The sequence below is a fragment of the Acomys russatus genome, chromosome 10 (genome assembly GCF_903995435.1).
Source record: "Acomys russatus chromosome 10, mAcoRus1.1, whole genome shotgun sequence".
Classification (NCBI taxonomy): Eukaryota; Metazoa; Chordata; class Mammalia; order Rodentia; family Muridae; genus Acomys; species Acomys russatus.
The window spans coordinates 45479352-45501000 of NC_067146.1; the positions used below are offsets into that span (position 1 = coordinate 45479352).

General features: G+C 35.6%; 1 protein-coding gene across 3 annotated transcripts in view; it reads left to right on the forward strand.

Annotated features, from left to right (window-relative positions):
- The window catches only part of Cacna2d1 (calcium voltage-gated channel auxiliary subunit alpha2delta 1), a 430688-nt gene that overhangs the window by 272110 nt on the left and 136929 nt on the right, over positions 1-21649 (forward strand). For all 3 annotated transcript variants that reach the window (XM_051152078.1, XM_051152080.1, XM_051152079.1), the window contains exon 6: positions 3803-3932. In XM_051152078.1, coding sequence (XP_051008035.1) covers positions 3803-3932 — 130 coding nt within the window. The remainder of the gene's footprint in view (positions 1-3802; positions 3933-21649) is intronic.

The window sequence follows — 21649 nt, forward strand, 5'->3', positions numbered from 1 at the left end:
AAGGTGTTTATCAGCTGTAGGAGTTCTCTGGTGGAATTTTGGGGTCACTGATATACACTATCATATCATCTGCAAATAGGGATAATTTGACTTCTTCCTTTCCCATTTGGATCCCCTTGATCTCCTTTTGATGTCTTATTGCTCTGGCTAGAACTTCAAGAACTATATTGAAGAGATATGGGGACAGAGGGCAGCCTTGTCTGGTTCCCGATTTTAGAGGGATTTCCTTGAGTATCTCTCCATTTAATTTAATGTTGGCTGTTGGTTTGCTGTATATAGCCTTTAACAAATTTCTTGACCGATTCCATTTGCCAAAATTGAACCAAGACCAGATAAAGAAATTAAATAGCCCTATTTCGCCTATAGAAATAGAAGCAACCATTGATAATCTCCCAACCAAAAAAAGCCCAGGGACAGATGGTTTCAGCGCAGATTTCTACCAGTCCTTCAAAGAGGAGCTAATACCGATACTATTCAAGCTATTCTGAAAGATAGAAATGGACAGAATACTACCAAATTCCTTCTATGAGGCCACAGTCACATTGATACCTAAACCTCACAAAGACCCAATTCATTCAGAATACATCTAAATTGTTACTCCATCACTTGTATCCTCCCATTCCTCCCTCCTCCTGTTTTCATCCTATACCCATCCCCTAGGTCTATGACTGAGGGGAAGGTCATAGGCTATCAAGTCTCATCCTGGTAGCCTGCCTGTTCTGTTGAGAGGCATCTAGGCTGCTTCCATTTTATGCCTATTATGAACAGAGCAACAATGACCATCACTAAACAATTGTCTCTGTGATAGCATGATGCATCCTTTGGAATATGCCACATAGCTGAAGAATCAGCACACTAATTTCCATAATCACGGTATAAATTTGCCCTCCAACCAGCAATGGATGAATGTATGTGTTACTTTACATACCCACCAGCATAAGCTGTCACTTATCTTATTAAACTTTACCATTCATCTGGTGTAAGATGAAATCTCAAAGTAGTTTTGATTTATATTTCCCTAATAGCTATGGATTTTGAACATTTTTTTTACATGTTTCTCAGCCATTTGAGTTTCTTCTTTTTAGAATTCTCTGTTTAAAACCTCTACCACATTCTTAAAATTGGGTTATTTGTTTTCTTAATATCTAATATTTTGAATTTTTATACATTGTTAATATTAGTCCTCTACACGCACCATTTTCCCAACTCATTTCAGAAGATAGCTAAACCCTGCACTACATACAAAGAATGTTGTCTTTTGAATTATATTTGAAAAATGTTAGCATTTATATTTCTCTGTTATCTACAAATTACAAACCTATATTCTAAATGAAGGTTAACAAAATATTGATATCCATTATTATCATTATTATGATGATTGCTAAACATAATTTTTCATGAGGTATCTCCTGAACTTAGTTTAGTTGACTGGTACCTTAAAGAAATATATGTCAGATTATATTTCCCCTTGATTTGTTAAAAATCCAGGGCACCTCTTGTGTCCCTTGTGATGACAAAGTCTGAGATGGATCCCGAGAGCCTGTACCGTAAAGCAAGGAGTGAGAGCTGCTGATGCGTTGCCCTGACTCCACTGCTGCTTTCAAATAAGAGGAGAGGAATTGGCCCTTCTCTCAAATTCTGCTCCATCTTTTACCTCCCCTCCCCTCCCCCGCAAGCTTCATGTGGGACTCCTAAAGTGGGAGCAGGGCTGTCTCTGACTACATTGCCTGCCTATGGATCCATTTCGTTGACTCAGCTACCTTGTCTAGCCTCAATAGGAGAAGATGCACCTGGTCCTACTGCAACCTGATGTGCCAGGGCTGGTTGATGTCCATGACAGGCCTCCCCTGTTTCTGAGAAAGGGACAGATGGGTGAGGGCAGATGAGAGGGAAGGACTGGGAGGAGAGGAGGGAGGGAAAGCGGCAATCAGGGTGTAAATAAGTAAGTTAATAGTAATTTTAAAAAGAGTAACTGTTCACTGTTATCATACTCATGGGTGAGACAGGCTGCATTATCATTCATAAGAAAAGTATTTTCTTCTTAGCAATGCTACTAACACAGGTTCTTACTATCCCCTTGTCTCATTCAGTCAATAGTATCCAAGAACAGGCTATAGACTGTGCTTTTATGAATGTGTAAAATTTCATATTATAATCTAAGAAAAAGAAGCTCCTGTATCATTTATATTCTTCCTTTCCCTAATCAAGGCAGATGTGTTACTTTTCTTAGGCAAGGCAGTATTTGTAGTTTCTCACTGGTTACCATCCTTGCTATATTCCTCTAGTCTTCTGTGTGATCAGTGATTTTCTCATACAGATATTTTCACTTTAAGTATGACTCCTGTTAATGCATAAATTCTGTTTGTTAATAAATAAACCCATATATCCGTGGCTTTGCCTGAATGGAAAACTTGTATTCTGTTTTCAAACAATTTACCAAAGACCAATTTACAGTTAAACTCCTACATAGATGTATTTGTGTGCATACGTAGTGATACCAGTCTATAAGAGTAATGGCTCATTGTGCAAAAACAATGAGATCATGGCTTACTCACCCATTTCACCACAGAGTGAAGGACGGCACAGAAGCTTAAAATCATTGTGAAGATCTATGCTGCTAATATTTGTGTCTAAAGGTTTTCTAATGTTCCAAACAGCAATATGTTTTGTCTCAGTGTTGAACATACTGACAAGTTATTCGGTGGACTACAATTTTTAAAACAACAAAACAACATATAATCACATGACAGCAAAATAGCATATAAACAATAAACTCTATTCATTTTGCAAATCTGTTAAAATTTTTTTCTTACAACATCGAGTCTACTGTTTTAGGGCATTTTCTGGTTATTCTAATTTTGTCTATTGCTCATTAGGTATATCACTACCATGTACTGAAAAAATGTTGAGACTCTTCTGTATACTATATTAAAAGTAATTTTTTATTCCTGTTTGGTGTCAAAGAATTAGGTTATAGAATATATAAAATATCTTCCACAATAAAAGAATTGAAACTATAAATCTGAATTTAGTCTTTAAAATAGTTAGCCAATAAGAATATATTTCAATTGAAAAATGTTTAAGATGCAAGGAAAAACATTGCAAAGGCATTATGAATTGTTTTCTGCCTGTGGGATAATAAGATAACACTATTTGGCAGCCACAAGGACAAGGACCTTGACTTTAATTCTTTAGGTCATTGGCTTATATCGTTATTTATTGGGTCTTGATGCCTATTTGAGAAAACTGAGTTAAGATTTAATTGTATTTAGAATTGTGATGATTCTCTTCTCCTTTAATATGCTTTCTTTTGTAAACAAGACTGATTCACATAGAAAAGGTGCAAAAGTCAAGACAATATAAAACAATGGTCTTTCAGTTCTGTCTTACACTTCTTATGTGTGCTACTATTTGTCAAATTATTGTCAGCTGCCCAATATCAGCTTAGTAATGTATATCCTGAAATTTATTTCAAGTAGATAATTTAAATTTGGTTGCCCTCTGACACTTATCCTATGCTTTAAATCTTTATCTTAACATGTGATTTAAGAGAAAGCTCCAGATGATTCTGGAATGTTTCCAACTTAAGGAAATCAGGAGACAACTTAATTTTAATTGGGTAATATGAGCATTTAAGGTGACTACTACTATCTGGATAGAATTTGCATGAGCAATGGAGTCACGGTACTGTATTTAAAATAGCTCTATCTTTTGAATATATACAGAGCAAACATGAAAGTGACTGTGAAAATATATTAGTGTATTATATAAAATTGCTCATTATCTTTCTTTTCCTATATAGCCTGAAAGAAATGAAAGTGAGCCAGGCAGCCAACGGATTAAACCTGTGTTTATTGAAGATGCTAATTTTGGACGCCAGATATCCTATCAGCATGCAGCGGTCCATATTCCCACGGACATCTATGAGGGATGTAAGTAAAAGAATCTGAAGAACTGTTGGGATCCTGATCAAGTCTTACATGTCTTATATAGAGAAACAAAATAGGAAGGAATGTGAAACAGCATCAGTTATAACCGATAGAAGAGTCTGTGGAAAGTCTTGAGCCATAGCTCAGTAGTAGATTGCTTGGCTAGTATGTAAGGCTTACCCTGGGTTCAGTCTACAGACATAAATATGCAAAAATAAACAACCACAAAAATGACAACAACATTAGCGGATTTTTTTTTACAGAGTACAAATGTGGTATGTGTGTACAGAGTCTGATCAGATACCTTCCAGGACTCGTATTGACAATAAGAATCTTTCTGATCTATTGTTGAGTAAATTAGTCTTGCTCTCCTAATTTTAGCATAAATAACTTACAACGTATATAGACTTGTTCTTTGGAAATTAAAATAATAAGCATACCAGGTAGTTATGAGGGGAAGTTATAAATTTTAGACTGCAATTTTTGACTGCCATTTCTACCTTGGCTATGTCTGTCTCTGTGGCTTTCTTTTCTTTGCTCTAGAACAGTTTAAAAACACATTTAATATTCTGGGCTCAAGATACAAATGAATTTTTGTTTGGTGAAAGGAAAATTGATCTAAGGAAATGGCAAACCATTGCCTGGAACTGTCAGTAAAGGTGCTTCACTCTAATGAAGGGAGGAGGGTAAGCATGTAGGAAGAAACCGGGAGAGGCTTGTATTGGGCTCTGGACATTGCATAATAAGTTAATAAGGGCAGACCTGGGGATGCTAGGTAGGGGTCTTCGCAAGGAAAGCTTCATGGTCTCAGATCCAGGCAATTGGGTCTTTACTCAGTCATACTCTTGCCTTTCTACATTATTTATTCTTTAGCCCCTTTTCTGAATCCCTTTCTATGTCTCGTGCCGTGACTTCTAACATGAATGAAAAACAACAAGAAAGAGCCACTCTGCATTTTAAAAATATCTTCCTTTCACTCCCACAAATTGGAGAGGCTGTGGGATGTACCAAGTATCCAAAGTATACCTGAAATTGTTTAAATTCACGGGCAGAACACATGAGTTCTGATCTAAACTTTGGCACTATAGTTTTCTCAACAAAATCTTTGAAGTTTCTCAGCAAGCATTTCCATATATACAAAATTGAGTTAAGATCACCGACCTAAAAGCCACTTGAGGGTAAAGTAACAATATATTTTAAATTCTCAAAATGATAGCAAACTCAAAGTAAGCTCATGTCAGCATTTGCTATAATTAATTCTTGTTACATTTATTGAGATGAAAAAAAATATGTAAAGAATCTTTGTAAACTACATTTTATTGGCAGAATTGTTCTGAGGCCATTTTATTGAAGGAAATGTGAGAGGCACACATGCATCTTTGTATGACATAAACTTCATCTTTTATTAACTTATATGATTTATTCACTTCCCTTCATTTTTGCCTCTTCTTGGGGAGCTGGAGCTGGAAGCCAGGCTGTCACATACGCTGAGCAGTGCAGTGACAACGGATTACATCCTCAGGCCTGTTCCTCCTCTTCAATATTTTAAAGACAGATACTATTTTCAGTGTATCAGTTTGTTTAGAATTTGAACCATATGATATTTTCCCACTTTTAGTAAGAAAAGAGTGCTTGTATAGAGATTATTACTACCTGAAAATTAAAATAACTTCTTCCTTATCTAACTCATACTGTTAGTTCCAAATAGTTATTAAGAACATTGTTTTATTACTGAATCACAATTTGAATGGTTGGAATTACCTTTATAAAATCTTTGGGGTTGAAGAGGTGGCTGAGTAGTTACAAGCACCTGCTGTTCCTGTAGGGGACCCCTGTTTGGTTCCCAGCACCCATGTGGTAGCTCACAATCATCTGTAACTCCATTTCCAAGGTGTCTGATACCTCGTCTGACCTTCATGGACACCAAGCAAGCACATGGTTCGCAGGCATATGTTCAGGCAAACACTTCCACATATAAGTAAAAATGAAAAAGTAAATAAGTGTTTAACAACATAGTATTGCTCCTCTGTTTTTAACACTTCTTTTTTTTTTTTTTTTTTTTTTTTTTTTTTTTTTTTGGTTTTTTGAGAGCGGGGTTTCTCTGTGTAGCGGCTGTCCTAGACTCGCACTTTGACCAGGCTGGCCTCAAACTCAGAGGGATCCACCTGCCTTTCCCTCCCGAGTGCTGGGATTAAAGGCATGTGCCACTACCACCCAGCCACTTTTTTTACTTTATATAGTTTCAATTTTGCTATCATTGGTTTAGTGTTGGATGTCAACAAAGTAACAATTTTGTGTCTGTCTTTGCATTTACAATGAAAAAATAATAACTCAACAGGATATAAAATTGTGAGTCAGTTGTTTTGGTATTTTGTTGTTGGTTTTGTTTTGTTTTCCATCAGCTATCTGGGAGTTTGTGCTACCGTTCTAACTAGTGTTGCTGGTCGGAGACACTGGATGCTCCCTTGACTACTGTTACCATGGTAGAAGCCTTTTGTAATGTGTTTGCTTTACTGTCTGGAATTTCATATTTCCCCATTCCTGATACTCAGTAGTTTAAAATTTAATATGTGAATTTTTATGATACAGCAGTATTCTATGGCTTCTTTTCTTGGGTATATGTATATATATGAATACTTGATGTGAAATAAATAAGACAAAACTTGTCTTAGCCCAAATAAGGCTAATGAAACTCTGCCTGTGTATATTCATCTGTGCCTCAGTAGCAGCCGTGTCTGACATTTATTGCCAAAATCTTTTTAAAGATTTACCTTTTATTTTAAGTCTGTTTATTTTTATGCCTGTGTATGTGCATGTACGCATGAGTTGAGGTGACCACAGAAGTCGTAAGAGGACATGACCTCCCCTGGAGCAGGAGTGCGAGCCCATGCCAAGTGGGTGCTCGAAACAAACAGAGATCCTCAGGAAAACCTCACTTTCCTTCTTCTTCTTTTTTTAAAAAGGATTGCTCATTTCTTTTCTTTTCTTTTTTTATTATTTTTCTTCTTTTACATATACATTTATTTATATGATTATACATATATACAATGAACTGTCTACAGCAAGAAGAACCACAAAACAATCAGGAATTATATAAGTGTTTAAATGTTATATTCATAGTGCTTTGGCTATTTGTATTTGGCAACCTTGAAGAAAATATCTTTCCTTTCTTGGTGTGTCTAAAATACTGAATGTAAATCAGTATCTATCATATTTCATTTTTATCAACTCAAAACGTTTATCTAGACCTAAAAACATCTTAACTCCTAAACAACTAAGCTTAATTGTAAAACTAAACTATCTGGTCTTCAACCCCATCAGAGACTTGAGAAGGAATAAAATTAATTACCTGAGTAAACCGGAGGTACAGTTTAGCCACTTCCAAAATGAGAAAATGGCAGAGGAAGTGTGCTACTTGAACCATCACCCAAAACTCTCTATAGCATTGGAGCATCATCGTCAGCCTTCTGGCCTAATATATCAGACAGACCTATTTGTGAGGCAGGTACTATTGAGGACTTGCTTACCCTGCAAGCCCTCATTTTCTTTTCTTTTCTTTTTTTTTCTTTTGTTTATAATTTTAATAATGGAAAATTTTATCTAAGAACAATGCAAGTGTCCCAACTTCAGTGGGCAGGGATATCAATCTTGCTTTTATTATTATTTTTTATTTTTTATTAATTTATTCAGATTACATCTCAATTGTTATCCCCTTGCTTGTCTCCTCCCATTCTTTCCTTCCTCCCTCTTTCACCCTATTCCTCTTTCCTAGGTCTGTGACAGAAGGGGACCTCCTTCCCTACCGTATGGCCATAGCCTGTCAAGTCTCATCTTGGTAGCCTTCCTATTCTTAATTTGAGTGCCACCAAGCCTCGCCACCAAGGGGAAGTGGTCAAATTAAGGGCACCAGAGTTCATGTCAGAGTCAGCCCCCACTCTCCACCCAACTGTGGAAAATGTTCTGTCCCTTGGCTAGATCTGAGTAGGGGTTCAATATTTCCTGCATGTATTGTCCTTTGTTGGTGCAGTAGTTTGAGCAGACACCCCTGAGTCTAGATCCACCCTTCATGATATTCTTCTTATAGGTTTCTAGGACCCTCTAGTTCCTTCTATTTCCTTATTCTCCTGTACTTCTCTCACCTAGAGTCCCAATAGGTGGTCCCTGCATCTATCCCAATCTCCTGCTAAGTGAAGACTTTCATGGGACATCCTTGTTGGGCTAGTATCCAATTACAAGGGAGTATATACCATATGAGTCTTCCTGAATCTGGGATAACACACTCAGTATGATTATCTCTAGTTCCATTCTTTACCCACAAATTTCAGGATTTCCTTTTTTTTTGATAGCTCAGTAGTACTCCATAGTGTTACTCATGCCTTTAATCTTCTTTATCTATGTGTTGAGGCCAGAAGACATCCTTAGGCACTATCCTTAGAAGGACCATCTACCTCCTTTGATAAAAGGTCTCTTCCTGGCCTGGAGCTCACAAATGAGGCTAGAATGGTCCATGATCATTCAGTATCTACGCGCCCAGCACTGAAATTGCATTCACCTACTACTATCCTCAGTATTTTTATGGGAGCTCTAGGAACAAACTCTGGTCCTCACTGTCTTAAGGCAAACACATTGATGAATGAATCTTTCTCTCAGACCCTCATTTTCTTAGTCTTGTATGTGTGTGTGTGCTTGCCCGTGTGTGCATAGAGGCCAGAGTTTGGTATTGTCTATCTCCCTTCATCACTGTTCTTTTTCTTTTTGAAACAGGGTCTCTCACTGACCTGGGGCTCGTTAATTCAGCTAGGCTGGCTCTCCAGTGGGCTCCAGAGATCCATCTGTATCTGTCCTCATACTCACTCCAGCAAGTGCTGGAGTTTCAGACTTACTTGCTAACATGCTGTCCTTTTTATGAATGATGAAGATCCAAACTGAGGCCCACATGCTTGGACCTTACAGACAAAGCCATCACCCGAGTCGCTCGTTTTCTTATTTTTATGTTCTAGCTATTTTTTGGTGAAATAGTATCCATGGCTAAAGTCTAAACGTATTTTAAGGCAGAAAAGCTACAAAACCTGATCAATGTAGAAAAACATGCACTTAGTAAGAAAATTAATTTTTATATAGAACACACTGTTTTTTTTTAGACTTACAAGAATTTTTACTTCATATCAATTCTTTTGTTTCCAATCTAGAATAAATTATTTGTAAGCTGCTGTTGAAATAATTTTAAAGGTCACGAAGAACAATATTATTAGCTTGAAAATCGATAAGATAAATGCTTTTTTAAATATTACAAGGTAGTGTTTGGGATAGGGCTTACTTGGGGAAAAAGAAGAGTTCTGAACGTTGCTTCATTTTTCTCTTCGTATTACACCCTCGTTTGCTGATATCTCTTCAGTGTGATGCTATCCTCCTGTGGCCTGTACTTCTTTAAAATTCACATCCAGCATTTGCGCTGCATGAGCAAATGGCAGGAGTCAAATTAGAAATGTCAACAAGATCTGGAAAATTATATAATTCCCTGTTGCCGGCAGTCAGTTCCTCGGAATGAGCCCAATTTAGAGGACTGTTGTGTGTTCCCTGTGAATCTGAAAGTGCGCTTTAATTGAAGGATTAGCACGAGGAGCAGCCTCTCCCTTCACTTAAAGGCGTTTGTGTAGCTCCAGCTCAGAAGCAATCTCATCTTCAAATTTCCCTAAGGAAATTACTTTTTAAAGTCCTTTGAATGGAAATGTTATTATTTTCACTCAATTATATATTCAAATTTTCAGAATTGTGGCTTTAATTAGAGTACCATCTAAGTTTTTCAGGTTTGGGAATTTGTTGGTTGCTACATTTGGTTTTGTGTCAGATCTCACTTAGAGCATGAAAAACAGCAAGTTCTGAATACTGTCAACTAATGACTCTTTCCTTTTGATGGTTTATTTGTTTCTTAATGTTTGCCATGACAGGGATCAAGCTCCTACGAGGCAAACACTTCACCACTGAGATACATCCCAAATTCCCCGATTTGTTTCAATCACAGCATTTTACTAATTTTTTTAATCACTTCAGGCTCAAGTTTGGGGAATATCTTCATAGATTATTCTCTAGACTTGTACTCATTTTAATAAAATGTATGGCTTTTTTGTATAAACATAATTTGTACGAATGTATATAGTGTTTTTTGTCTGTGTGCGTGTGTGTATACCATGTGCCTGATAATGCGTTTGGAGGCCAGAAGAGGGCACAGATCCTCTGAAACTAGAATTACAAAAGGTTTGGGCCATCGCTTGGGTACCAGAAATGGAACTGTGGTTGTCTACAAGGAGCTGCAAATGTTCTTAATAACTATGTCATCTCTCCAGCCCCAAACAACTTTTTTTATTTAATAATAAAAAAAAATAGGTCTGATAATAACACCTACTTAATCTCAGCCTGTTAGACTCAGGCAGGTGGATACATGTCGGTCACAGGTCAACTTGCGATCTACACAGTGAGACCCTGTCTGACAATAGCAGCAACAAAATTAATTAATCAAACAAGAAGAGAATACTTTTCATATCTCAGGTCTGAGAACAGCAGAGTAAGGGATTTCGATTAGGGTGTGAAAAAGAATCCATTTAACGGAGAAAAGGCTGTTGTGTGCCAGATCAGGAACTGAAAGCCAGTGTTCTGAGAGTGCGCTTCCAGCTTTAGCACACCAGGTCTTCCTTCAAAAGTCAAGGCTATGAATCTTCAGGCAACATGTAGAGATTTTGCAGAATGGTTCCTGGAAATGGTATTCTCCCATCAGACTTCAGCATTGAAAATGCTTAAACTTGCATTTTTATGGAAAATGAAATGAAGGGGACATTTTCTTTGAAAATTAAAAATTTTAAATTTGAAGTTAATTTCTGAAATGTTTTCCTTTTTTTTCTGACTTGGGGTGAATCTGATGCTTACTGTGATGAATCTCACAGATAAAAATGAAAGCCTGCCTAGTTATGGAAAACAAGGAGCAGGGCTTGAGGTTGTATAAAGCTTTCAAGGATCAAATAGTTTTGTGCTGTACATGCCTTAGAGTTCAAGTAAGGAAATTATTGTTTCAATTTTAATAATGGGAAAAATGAACATAATGTTATTACAACGATGTTAGTTTTATTGAGACATTAATATTTTCAGGAGTTGTATTGTGTTTGAGGTTTTTAAATAATATTTATTTTTATTTATGAGTGCTCTATCTATATGTACACCAAAAGAGGGCAACATATCACATTATAGATAGTTGTGAGCCATCATGTAGTTGCTGGGAATTGAACTCAGGAACTACAGAAGAGCAGACAGTGCTCCTACCCACTAAGTCATCTCTCCAACCCTGTGTTTTGAGGTTTTAAACTACTGATCTTAAGTTGTAGTATACTGACTACATAGTTTAAAGACGCTTCCTCAATCCTCTGGAGAAAGTATTTTGTGCTCTTCTGTACATTAAAGCAATTTATTTGCCCCAAAAGAACACACACAATTGACTATTGAGTTAGGTTATTGGCAAATACATACATACATACATACATACATACATACATACATACATACATAGATCATAGGTAGATAAATGGATGGATGGATAGTTAACTTCACTGTTAATTTACATTTATTTGTCCTGAACAGCCCACTTAGTATACAGTTTATAAGATTAAAGTGTTAATATTCAAATTTAATGACAATCTCAGATAAACTTGGCAGTATGAATTTCTAGCACTGAAATTGGTAAAAGCAGATACTTGATGTTCCTGAGAAGATATAAAAGTTTTTTTTAATTTAAAAGTCTTAAATAACAAAATGAATTATGACATGCCTTAGCATTAAATTCATGAGTATTTAAAATACAGAAGCCTTCATAGCCTGTTGGAGGAGAACCATGCTGAAAGTAGAACATAGAAGTCAAAATATCATAGAAGGTAGATGACAGCAAGGTTTGTCCTGTAGCTAGTTCACCAGCAACAAGCACTACTCTAAACCTTGGACTGTCCGACTGTTGTGTTGTTGTTGTTAATTATGCAAGAACACACCTAGACCATGCACATATGAGCATAGTCATCAATGTGAACAGGTAAACTTAAAAAACTAAACAACTTTTAAGAAAGTTTCAAAGATTGCTCTTGTTCTCTCTCTCTCTCCATAAATCTATATTAAAACCTATTATCTCACTAAAAAAAAAATAAAATATAAAAACACATTGTTTATCATGAACTTCATGAAGGTTGGTGCAATGGGAGGTCTAAAATCATACTGTTCTTTGGAAATTGTTATTTGACCAAAGAAAATATTTCACATTAATTAATTTCCAGAATGCTTTCTGAGAAAAAAATTCTATAATAATGTGTAAAATGATTTTTTAAAAAAAGCACATCAAAGTGTATCAGTTTCAACATAAAAAAAGAGAAAGTTAAATTCTTAGAATTACATGAAATGGAAAAAAATTTAAAGATGACCATGGGTGAAGTCCACTTAAAAGACTAAGGCAAGGTTATCAGTTGTCCTAGCTAGAGTACAGAGTCAGTGGGGAGGTGTCAAACAATTTAAGAAAAGTTGCACTTTACCTAGATTGGTAACACTGGTGGAAAAAATATGTCTAAAATTACAGATGGATTAAACTAAAAATGTTGAAGAATTGAAGTATTTGAGAAAGCATTATGCGTAAGTCTGATATCCATGTATTTGTATATTTTCTGTATACTTGCAATAATTAAGTATAGAATATAAAATGGAGATAAGAGTGAATGTACAGGACAGAAGCTAATTAATGTTACATTATATTTTGGAAGCTGAGCAAAGCACACAAAAATTTTTATTCATATCTTTGTTAACTTATTTTTTATATATCTACCTTAGTTCACTAATTCCTCAAATAGTTTATATAAGATATTAGACATTAAAAGCGATTTACCATTTGCACAATATTTATACTGAAAAATTCCAATCTAAAATTCAAATATACAGATATACAGAAATTAGTTCAGACCTCTAAAGTGCTGGCATTCTAAACATCATATAGATTTCTGGTGAAAAGATGGAATAGGCCTTTATTACATCAATTTTAATTTCTACATGGCCAAGCGAAGAGGGTTTGAAAGAGGCAGGTACAAATGCACTTTCAACTCCTTTACCAGAGAGTGACTCACTCTCTGGCTTGTAGTGGAGGTTTATCTCTGTGATAAATGCAAGGAATCTGTAAAACAGGAGCTTCTTCTCTCCTCTTTATGGTACACCTCCCAATACTGAAATAAGGTAAATATGAAAGGTCACTTTTTTCAATCATTCAAAATAATAGCATCTTTCTCTAAACTATACCAAATTTGTTTAGTGACAAATAATTCTAAGAAAATGTTTTAATAGATTAGCTGTTGAACATTTTGGAACTTAAGTCGAATTTTCAAAGACTTGGTCTAGGTTTCGCTTTCTGGTGACTTGTTCTTCTTTAAAATTCTCATAGGTATAACAATATGATATTAGCTACTGTGAGAACACCCCAGATAAGTATGCCCCAAAGATAAAGTTTCCTAATGCATCCAGCACTGTGATGGAAAAATTCCACACCAATTTCAGCATGCTGCTTTGTTCAAATCAATAATTTTCTATGATAGTAATTATCATAAATGTGAATTTAAATAAAATATAATAATAACAATGGGTTTATTGAGAGATTGTATTGAATGATTTCGTTTCATCAGAAGGTTTGCCTGACAGTAAGCATCAATTATAAATGGTGGCTCATGCTATGATATGGTTTCATGCCAAATAACTGAAAGATGTCTGTTGTTAAAGAACTGTCAGTAAAATGTTTCCACGGCTCTAGTATTAGCAGAGTGGCCTTGCTTTCATCTTTTAAAAATGCAATTTAAATTAGAAAGGCTTGTTTCTGAATCATACAACCAGAAATCTGATTAAGCGCTAGGAAAGGGCACTCTTGAAAGAACAATTCATCCTGTGGCAAAGTGATCATCTATTGTAATAAAGGGATTAGCTAATAATTAGTATTGCTCCTCATTAGCAACAGAGCAGTAAAATTGTAGGGACATCAAGAAAGGACATGGAGGACAAGCCTGAGGTTGAAACATAGATTTTAGGCTGTGATAATTTGACCATATTTAATAACTAACACAAAAGATGCAATTCTACTTCAGAGGTTAAAGCTGGTACTTCTTTTTATTATCTTTCCCTGTTGGTGTTTTTGTAATACATGTAAGCTCACAGATAGCACCATTGTGTTCATTTTCTGATATGCAAATGACTAAGGTACAGTATTATTCTAATTACATGGAAGCCAGTCTTGTAATTTAGTTTGGGTTACACAATAGCAGACCAATTCATATTACCAGTGTTATTATAGATTTTTCAAATCACATTGGCTAAATTATTTCTTCACCAAAATTTAGATGCCTTATCTGTAACATCTGTGTAGCTTCTCTTGGAGAGGGAGAGTTTATGAAGCCATTAGGTGACATGATGACATAAGGATTGGACCACACCGGAAGGAAGGTTTGGTGCCTTTGTAAAGAGGGGGTAAGAGACAAGATCACGCTGTTTCTCTGGAATTCTTATCTTCCCTTTCTTCCTCCTTTCCTCCTTCTTTTCTCTCCCCTTTCTCCTCTTTAACTTTACATACACTAATGTGTGTGGCATATTAGGTTGATAGTCATCAGTAAGCAAAGAAGGGCAGCCCCACCTGAAGTGCAACTGACAAGCATTGCAGCCTTACATCCACTAGTCCTCACAACTACGAGAAAATAGATTGCTGTTATTTAAGCCGTCAAGTTCTGATATTTGTTGTGGTATCCCAATGAGAATATATTCAGTTTTCTTTGACAGAACAGTTGCTACAGTCTGAAAATATTTTTTTTATTTAAGTAATTTATTCAGATTACATCTCAATTGTTATCTCCGCACTTGTAGCTTCCCATTCCCTGCTCCCTCCCTCCCTCTTTCACCCTAGTCTCCTCCCCTAGGTCTGTGACAGAAGGGGACCTCCTCCCCCACCATATGATCACAGCCAGTCAGGTCTCAGCCTGGTAGCCTGCTTCCCCTTCCTCTGAATGCCACCACGCCTCGCCACCAAAGGGAAGTGATCAAAATAAGAGCACCAGAGTTCATGTCAGAGTCAGTCCCTCGCAGTAAATACAACACAAGGAATAAAGGGCTATTTTGATTGTTCTATTCAGTCCCTACAATATATGTTTGAAAAACTCATTTCATTTTCTACTGTTATCATCTTATACAGGTGCTAAATGAAGTTCATTATCAAAGTCAACTAAATTTTGGTAGCCTGTTAAATTTTTTAATGATTATTCATGAATAAGGAGAGGGTATTTTATTTTTTTATGACTTTAAATAATAAAATGGGTAAATACAATGATAGAAACATTGTCAAACAACTATTCAGAAATCACTCTTCCACCAAATAGTCTTCCCATATTTACATAGACATTGATAGACCTCTCTTCCCTGTATAAGAACTTCTGAGAGCACATAGTGGCAAAGGGATCCGAGGCAGGAGAATAAGGGGATGGAGGTTACAAGGATGGAGATACCTGCCTGGGTGTCTTAGGTGACTGTGTGGTGTTGGATCTTGGGTCTTGTAAGCATTTGGGCTAATTCTTCCTTGTGGGGTGAGACCCTAGGTTGTTTACTGAGTGGTAGGTCTAGTTTCCTGTAGTTCCACAGAACAAACAAACAAACAAAAAAATCTCAGCTTCTGTGATCTATGCATGAACCTGATATCAGCTGCTTCCATTTCTCTGACAGCGTTTTAGATCTTCCCTTCACAGTTACCTTGGAGCCTTTATGAAATCAGGGCAGTGCTGTGTGCCTCATACCAACCTTAGCAGAGGCAACCACACCAGATCAAATCAGGACATGATTAACATTAGTGTTTTATTGTGCCCCTTTCATATTTCATTTGGAGCTTTATCTCATATTCTTTCAAATTTGGCCAATATTTAAAAAACTGTCAGTGGAAGTTGTTCTTAAGAGTGTAATTCACGTTCAGCATACTAAGCTGAGGTGTAGCTCAGTGACGCTGTGCTTATCTCTAAGGCTCCAGGTCCTGGGCACAATAATAATCACTGAAAAGAAAAATAGTGAGTTAAGAATGCTTAGGAAAGTACAAGAGTCTGCATCAACATATGGTACTAATTTGGATATTAAAAACATTATTCCCATTTGAGGTTGACATCACATGTACCTTTCATAAGTACCTCTCATCCAGTGTCCATTGTATGCTAGAACTCAAATATTGAACAACCTGGTTACTCAATATTCTCCATTTTGTATCATTTACAGTTTACAAAGCTCAGTGTTGTAGAGAAAATAATTTATAAATTTTTAAATGAATATTCAAAGATTTGTAAGATGTCTGCTTAATGCTACAGTTTTTCTTACTGTCTAGCAGAGAATACAATTAAATTTTCTGTTTCTTCATTTCTAAAAAGGAACCACAGAGGGACGAAAGGAAAAATCATATGAGTGCAATGCAATGTCTCGATAAATTGGAAGCTGGAATCAGATGTATCATCAGCCAGCTTTGATGATGGGTATAACAAGTGACAGGCCATTCAAAGGTTGGAGAAGAGAGATAATGAAATCTTAAATTAAAATAGCTCCCACAACAGATTGACAGTGCTGTTCACAGCAAATTAAAAAAGGATTGACAATTGGAGAGAAAATAGCTGGCTGGAATCTGAGATGAGGACTTTTTAAATCATCTGGCATTTGGCTTCATGGATAAAATCTTAACCGAGTTATCTCTAGAGATAAAAATGCGTTTAAAATGTTTCTAAAATTCTACAAAAAAGAGAAAGATGTTTAAGTCAGTCATAAATGTCAAGATTTCTTTGTCTTAAGATAAAGACCATATTTCAAAAGTGTGAAAGAGTGAGCTTTACAAGTAGTCAGAATGGATTTTTAAAGTATTACCATTTACTCACTCCCCATCACACACAACTATCAACTCACTAAATAATAAATAGCACATGGGTTTCTGAAGCATACTTCTGAAGTTGTGGGGTACTTCCAAAGAGACCATGGCCTTTTCTAATTTTGTTTAAATGTTATATAAAATATACAAAATAATTGTTTTGACTAGTATCTGGAACATGACTAAAGAAATGTCTAAATATGTTTCTTGGTCATGAGAATCCGTTGTTATTTCCCTGCTTCCCTGTTGTCATTAATATCACAAAACCAAATGGTGATGGTGAGGCCAGAAGTGTAACATAAATAGCTGGTGGAAGGCATTAGATTTTAAAGGTTGGTTGTTTAATGAGGATGTTATTCCTTGTATGTAAAATTGATTTGTCATTTAATCTTCACTTTTTGCAAATTACTGGTCCTTATTGACCTGAAGAAAAATATTTTCACTCCATAATAATTAAATTTTTTCTACTTCACAAAACTGCAAAAATGACAAAGGAAAAAAAAAAAAAGAAAAAGAAACATCCAAGAAGAGGAAGTAAATAACCAGAAAACTAATTGCATGATTTTCAGTTATAAGCCCAATATTCTCTTTATTAAATATATAAATGGATAAAATTTATAATTTCACAGCTTATTGTTGCTTATTTTTTAACATTTTTATCCTCAAATTAAAAGTATTTTTTTATGAATTTTTTCTTCAAGGTTCTCTGTGTGAATACATTTATCCAATATATATTTTAATTTTCTAATGTTTTAACCTTACAATTCCTTTATGTACTTAGGATATATATATACACACATATATGTATATATGTGTGTGTGTATCACATACCTATGCATACATCAAAAATGCATGTATGTATGTATGTATATGTGTACCCAGGTTGTACGCCATATATGCATTCATATATAATATAAATGTTCATATAACAAAGTCAATGAAAACAGAAAGCAAGAAGGCAAGAAGAGGTATATGGGGTTCTAGGGGGATGACAGGGAAAGAGAAATTATGTAATTATAATATCAAATCATAAAAGATATAATTTAATAAAATGGAATTAGTTTTAATCCCAGATACCTATTCTCAGAAAAAGTTCATATTATATAAAATATTAGCACAGCACTCAATTATTTGTGATTGTAACAGAGCTACTTGAAACATTAATTCTTGAAAGGACTGAAGTCTTTATTACAATTTAAAACATAATTCCACACATTGATTTCTGAAAACTTTTTGATAAGTCTAAGCACCTTTCAAGTATCCAGATGATAAAAATAAGTGCTATTCTTTAAAGCTTTAAAACAGTGTAGGTAATAATTTGAATAGGATATCATTTATATACTTTAATTTTAGTCAGTTTTAATATTGATTGATATGCAAATCCATTTCTACCACAACTTTTGTAAGCTAAGGCCAACTTCATATAGTCTAAGAAAGACTATAGATAGATGATAGGTAGGTAGATAGATGATAAATGTTAGATAGAAAGATTGAGGGGAAAGTGAGAGAGAGAGAGAGAGAGAGGGAGGGAGGGAGGGAGATAACTAATTGGCTGTAATCAGGTTTAAGTCACACAAGAATGGGAAAATCAATATAGAAGAGAAAATATTGAAAACTCTATTAAGAGTCAAAAAATGAGCTGATTTCGATGATTCAATATATTTAAAGCATTCATGTAAATATATCAACATACAAACATAAAATGCATTCTGCTGTTTCTATCTTGAAGCATCAATATTCATCTACTCATCTTTATCAGTTTTGTATCCTACTAATCATAACGTTTATATCTCACTAATTCAATCTTAATTTCTTTGCCTCCCAGAATATTTCAACAAATATTTAGAGTATAAAAAAAATCTAGAGTCAGATGTGATGGTTCACATCTAAATTCCCAGCATTTGGAAGGCGATGGCAGGGAGAGTAAGAATAGTTCAAGGCCAAAGCTTTCGGTTGTTTACCAAGTCTAAGAGCAGCCTTAGCTACATGAGACCATGTCAAAAATAAAAGTTAATTAAAGAATACAGAAATTCAGAATTCTGTCATAAAATCCTTCTTTCCAAAATAAATTTTAAGGGAAGCTTTCTAAGTCTTAAAGCTATTGTTAAGAGTTCCCTAGAGCTACAAAATAAATGTCACTGCTTCCTAAAAATTCAATATTCTTTCTTTGTCTTTAATTCATACTGTAAGACCATGGCAGTATATTGAAAATAATCTCTGAAGCACTCTTTCTTGGGATGGTAGATTATAGCTAATTGAATTTAAACACCAACAGTTTTAGGTTTATGTTTTTCTCATTTCTAAGTTGACAGGCAGATGAAAATATTGTATAAATATATAAAACATGTTTAAGTAATGTATCTAATTTATTAGCTCATTTTCTAAAACTCTAAATAATTTATGACCCTCAGTATGTGGTGTTAATGGCTAGTCCTGCTGACTAAATTACAGTGCTATTAATTTATGACAAAATTTAATAGAACTAACATGTGCTCTGTAATCAGTAGGGCAGAGGCCAAATCCAAATTAAGGCGTTTGAATTCAACTTGTATTAGTAGGCTGGGGGAAAAAGAAATCTATTTAACTGTCCATACACATAGACACTGTTGCATTGTAGGAACCATACATCATCTTATAATACCTTTGTAGTAATCTTTGCATTGCCATAGTTATCTTAACTTCCTCATTACTTCTTATAATAAAGAATGGGGGGGGTTGGGATTTAGCCCAGTGGTAGAGAGAGCGCTTGCCTAGTAAGCACAAGGCCCTGGGTTCGGTCCTCAGCTCTGGGGGGGGGGGGGACAAAGAATGAATATTTTATCTAAACTTCAGTGTGGAGCACAGGGATTCTGATGGAAGAGTTGAGGGATAGAAGGACCTGGAGAGGACAGGAGCTCCAAAGGAGACCAGTGGAGGCAATAAACCCAAGTGGAGGATGGGGATGCAGAGACTGATGCACCAACAAAGGACCATGCATGGTGAACACCTAGACCCTCTGCACAGATGTAGTAGATAGGCAGAACAGTCTCCTTGTGGGTCCCATAATATGAGGAATAGAGACTACTTCTGACCTGGACTCTGGTGCCCACAGGTGGATCATTTCCTTTCCCCATTTCAGGGAGGCCTTGCCAGGCCACAGAGAAAGAGAATGCAGGCTGTGCTGATGAGACTTGATAGGCTCAGATGTTAGGGGAGGAGGGCTCCCCTCTTTCTGAGAACTAGTGGAGGGAAGAGGGGGGATAAAGGAGAAGAGTGGTACTAGGAGGCAATGAGGGAGGGAGCTACCATCTGGATGTAAAGTGAACAAATTAAAATAAAAGAATGAGTGCTTAATTAATGGAAATTTAAAAACCACAAATTGTCTCTGAACAAATTTAACTATTATATAAATCGCTGCTTTTCAACTTAACAATACAATGTATTTTTAAGTTGATTAAAAGGTTTATTTTAAAAGTGTACATTATTTATGAATTTGTCTTTTGAATATCATTTGCTAATACATTTTCTTGGTGATCACTACTTGATTTCTGGGTGAATTGTGGAGAAGATATATGTCACTCTGTCACCTGTGTGCATCCCTAACCGCTTGTCCATGACACTTTGGAAGTCTTTTTCCAGCTCTGCTTACCATGGTTCTGGCATCAGGAAGGAGAGAACTCAGTTCTATGTCACACCCAAGTCATACTTTTACTTCCACTAGTTCCATGGTTGAAACTTCTACAAATTTTATTTTTCACTCCAGTCTTTTGTGTGTAGAAAGTCCCTAGAAGAAGAATTTCTCCAGTAATATTATATTGACACTTTCACATTTTTGTATTTGGTATCAAAAATGAGTTCTGGACTTCAGTATAGTATTATCAAATATTTTTTTAAGCTATTTGTACACAAAATCACAATCTCACCATTATTTGTGAATTTCAAAAATTATAATTATAACTCCTACTTAGAAAACTAACATTAAAACATTCACCACAAAACTCCTAAGGTTAAAGAAATCGGTTGATGACAAATAAAAAGAGTGGCTTTAAAATATATCTTAATTCTTTTGGTTGTCATTTTAAGTTCCATCAAGGCACATAGGTATACATTATAGATATGTTTTTTTTTTTTTTTTGTCAAAAATCATTATGGGTTAAATAAAAGAATTCACTTAAATCTAATATTTTAAAAATTGTTCTAGAACAAAATTACACTTTAAGGATTTATGTTTTTACTTTAATTTCTAAGATTTCTTTGAGAATGTCACAGTGAATACTGTCTTTAATTCATTCATATGCCTCACTCTAACAGTATTTTTATGTTGATAGTATTTTAACTTATTCTGAACTTGAAAAAGGAAGAAATCCTTTGGAAGCATGTATCAAACTATGTCCATTTGTTTGTGGGCAGCGTTCCTTTTAATAATCACATCATAATGCTCCAAATTTAATACAAATGGAAGATGAATTCCCTCCTATAAGAGATCAATTCTCGTCAGCCAATTTTTTTCATTTTTAAATGTTTTAATTTATTCATTTCTTATTCACTTTACAACCAAGCTGTAGCCTTCCCCCTCCTCTCCTCCCAGTCTCATTCTCCCTACCTATCCCCATCCCAATCACTCAGAAAAGGGGAGTCCCCTACCCCCCCACCCCAGCTCATCAATTCCCATCAGGACTGAGTTCCTCCTCTTCCCCTGTGGCCTGGCAAGGCAATCCCATCAGGAGACAGTGACCAAAACCCAGACAACAGAGGCCATCTCAAGGACAGCCCTCCTGTCCTTACTAGTGGACTCACATGAAGCCTGGGC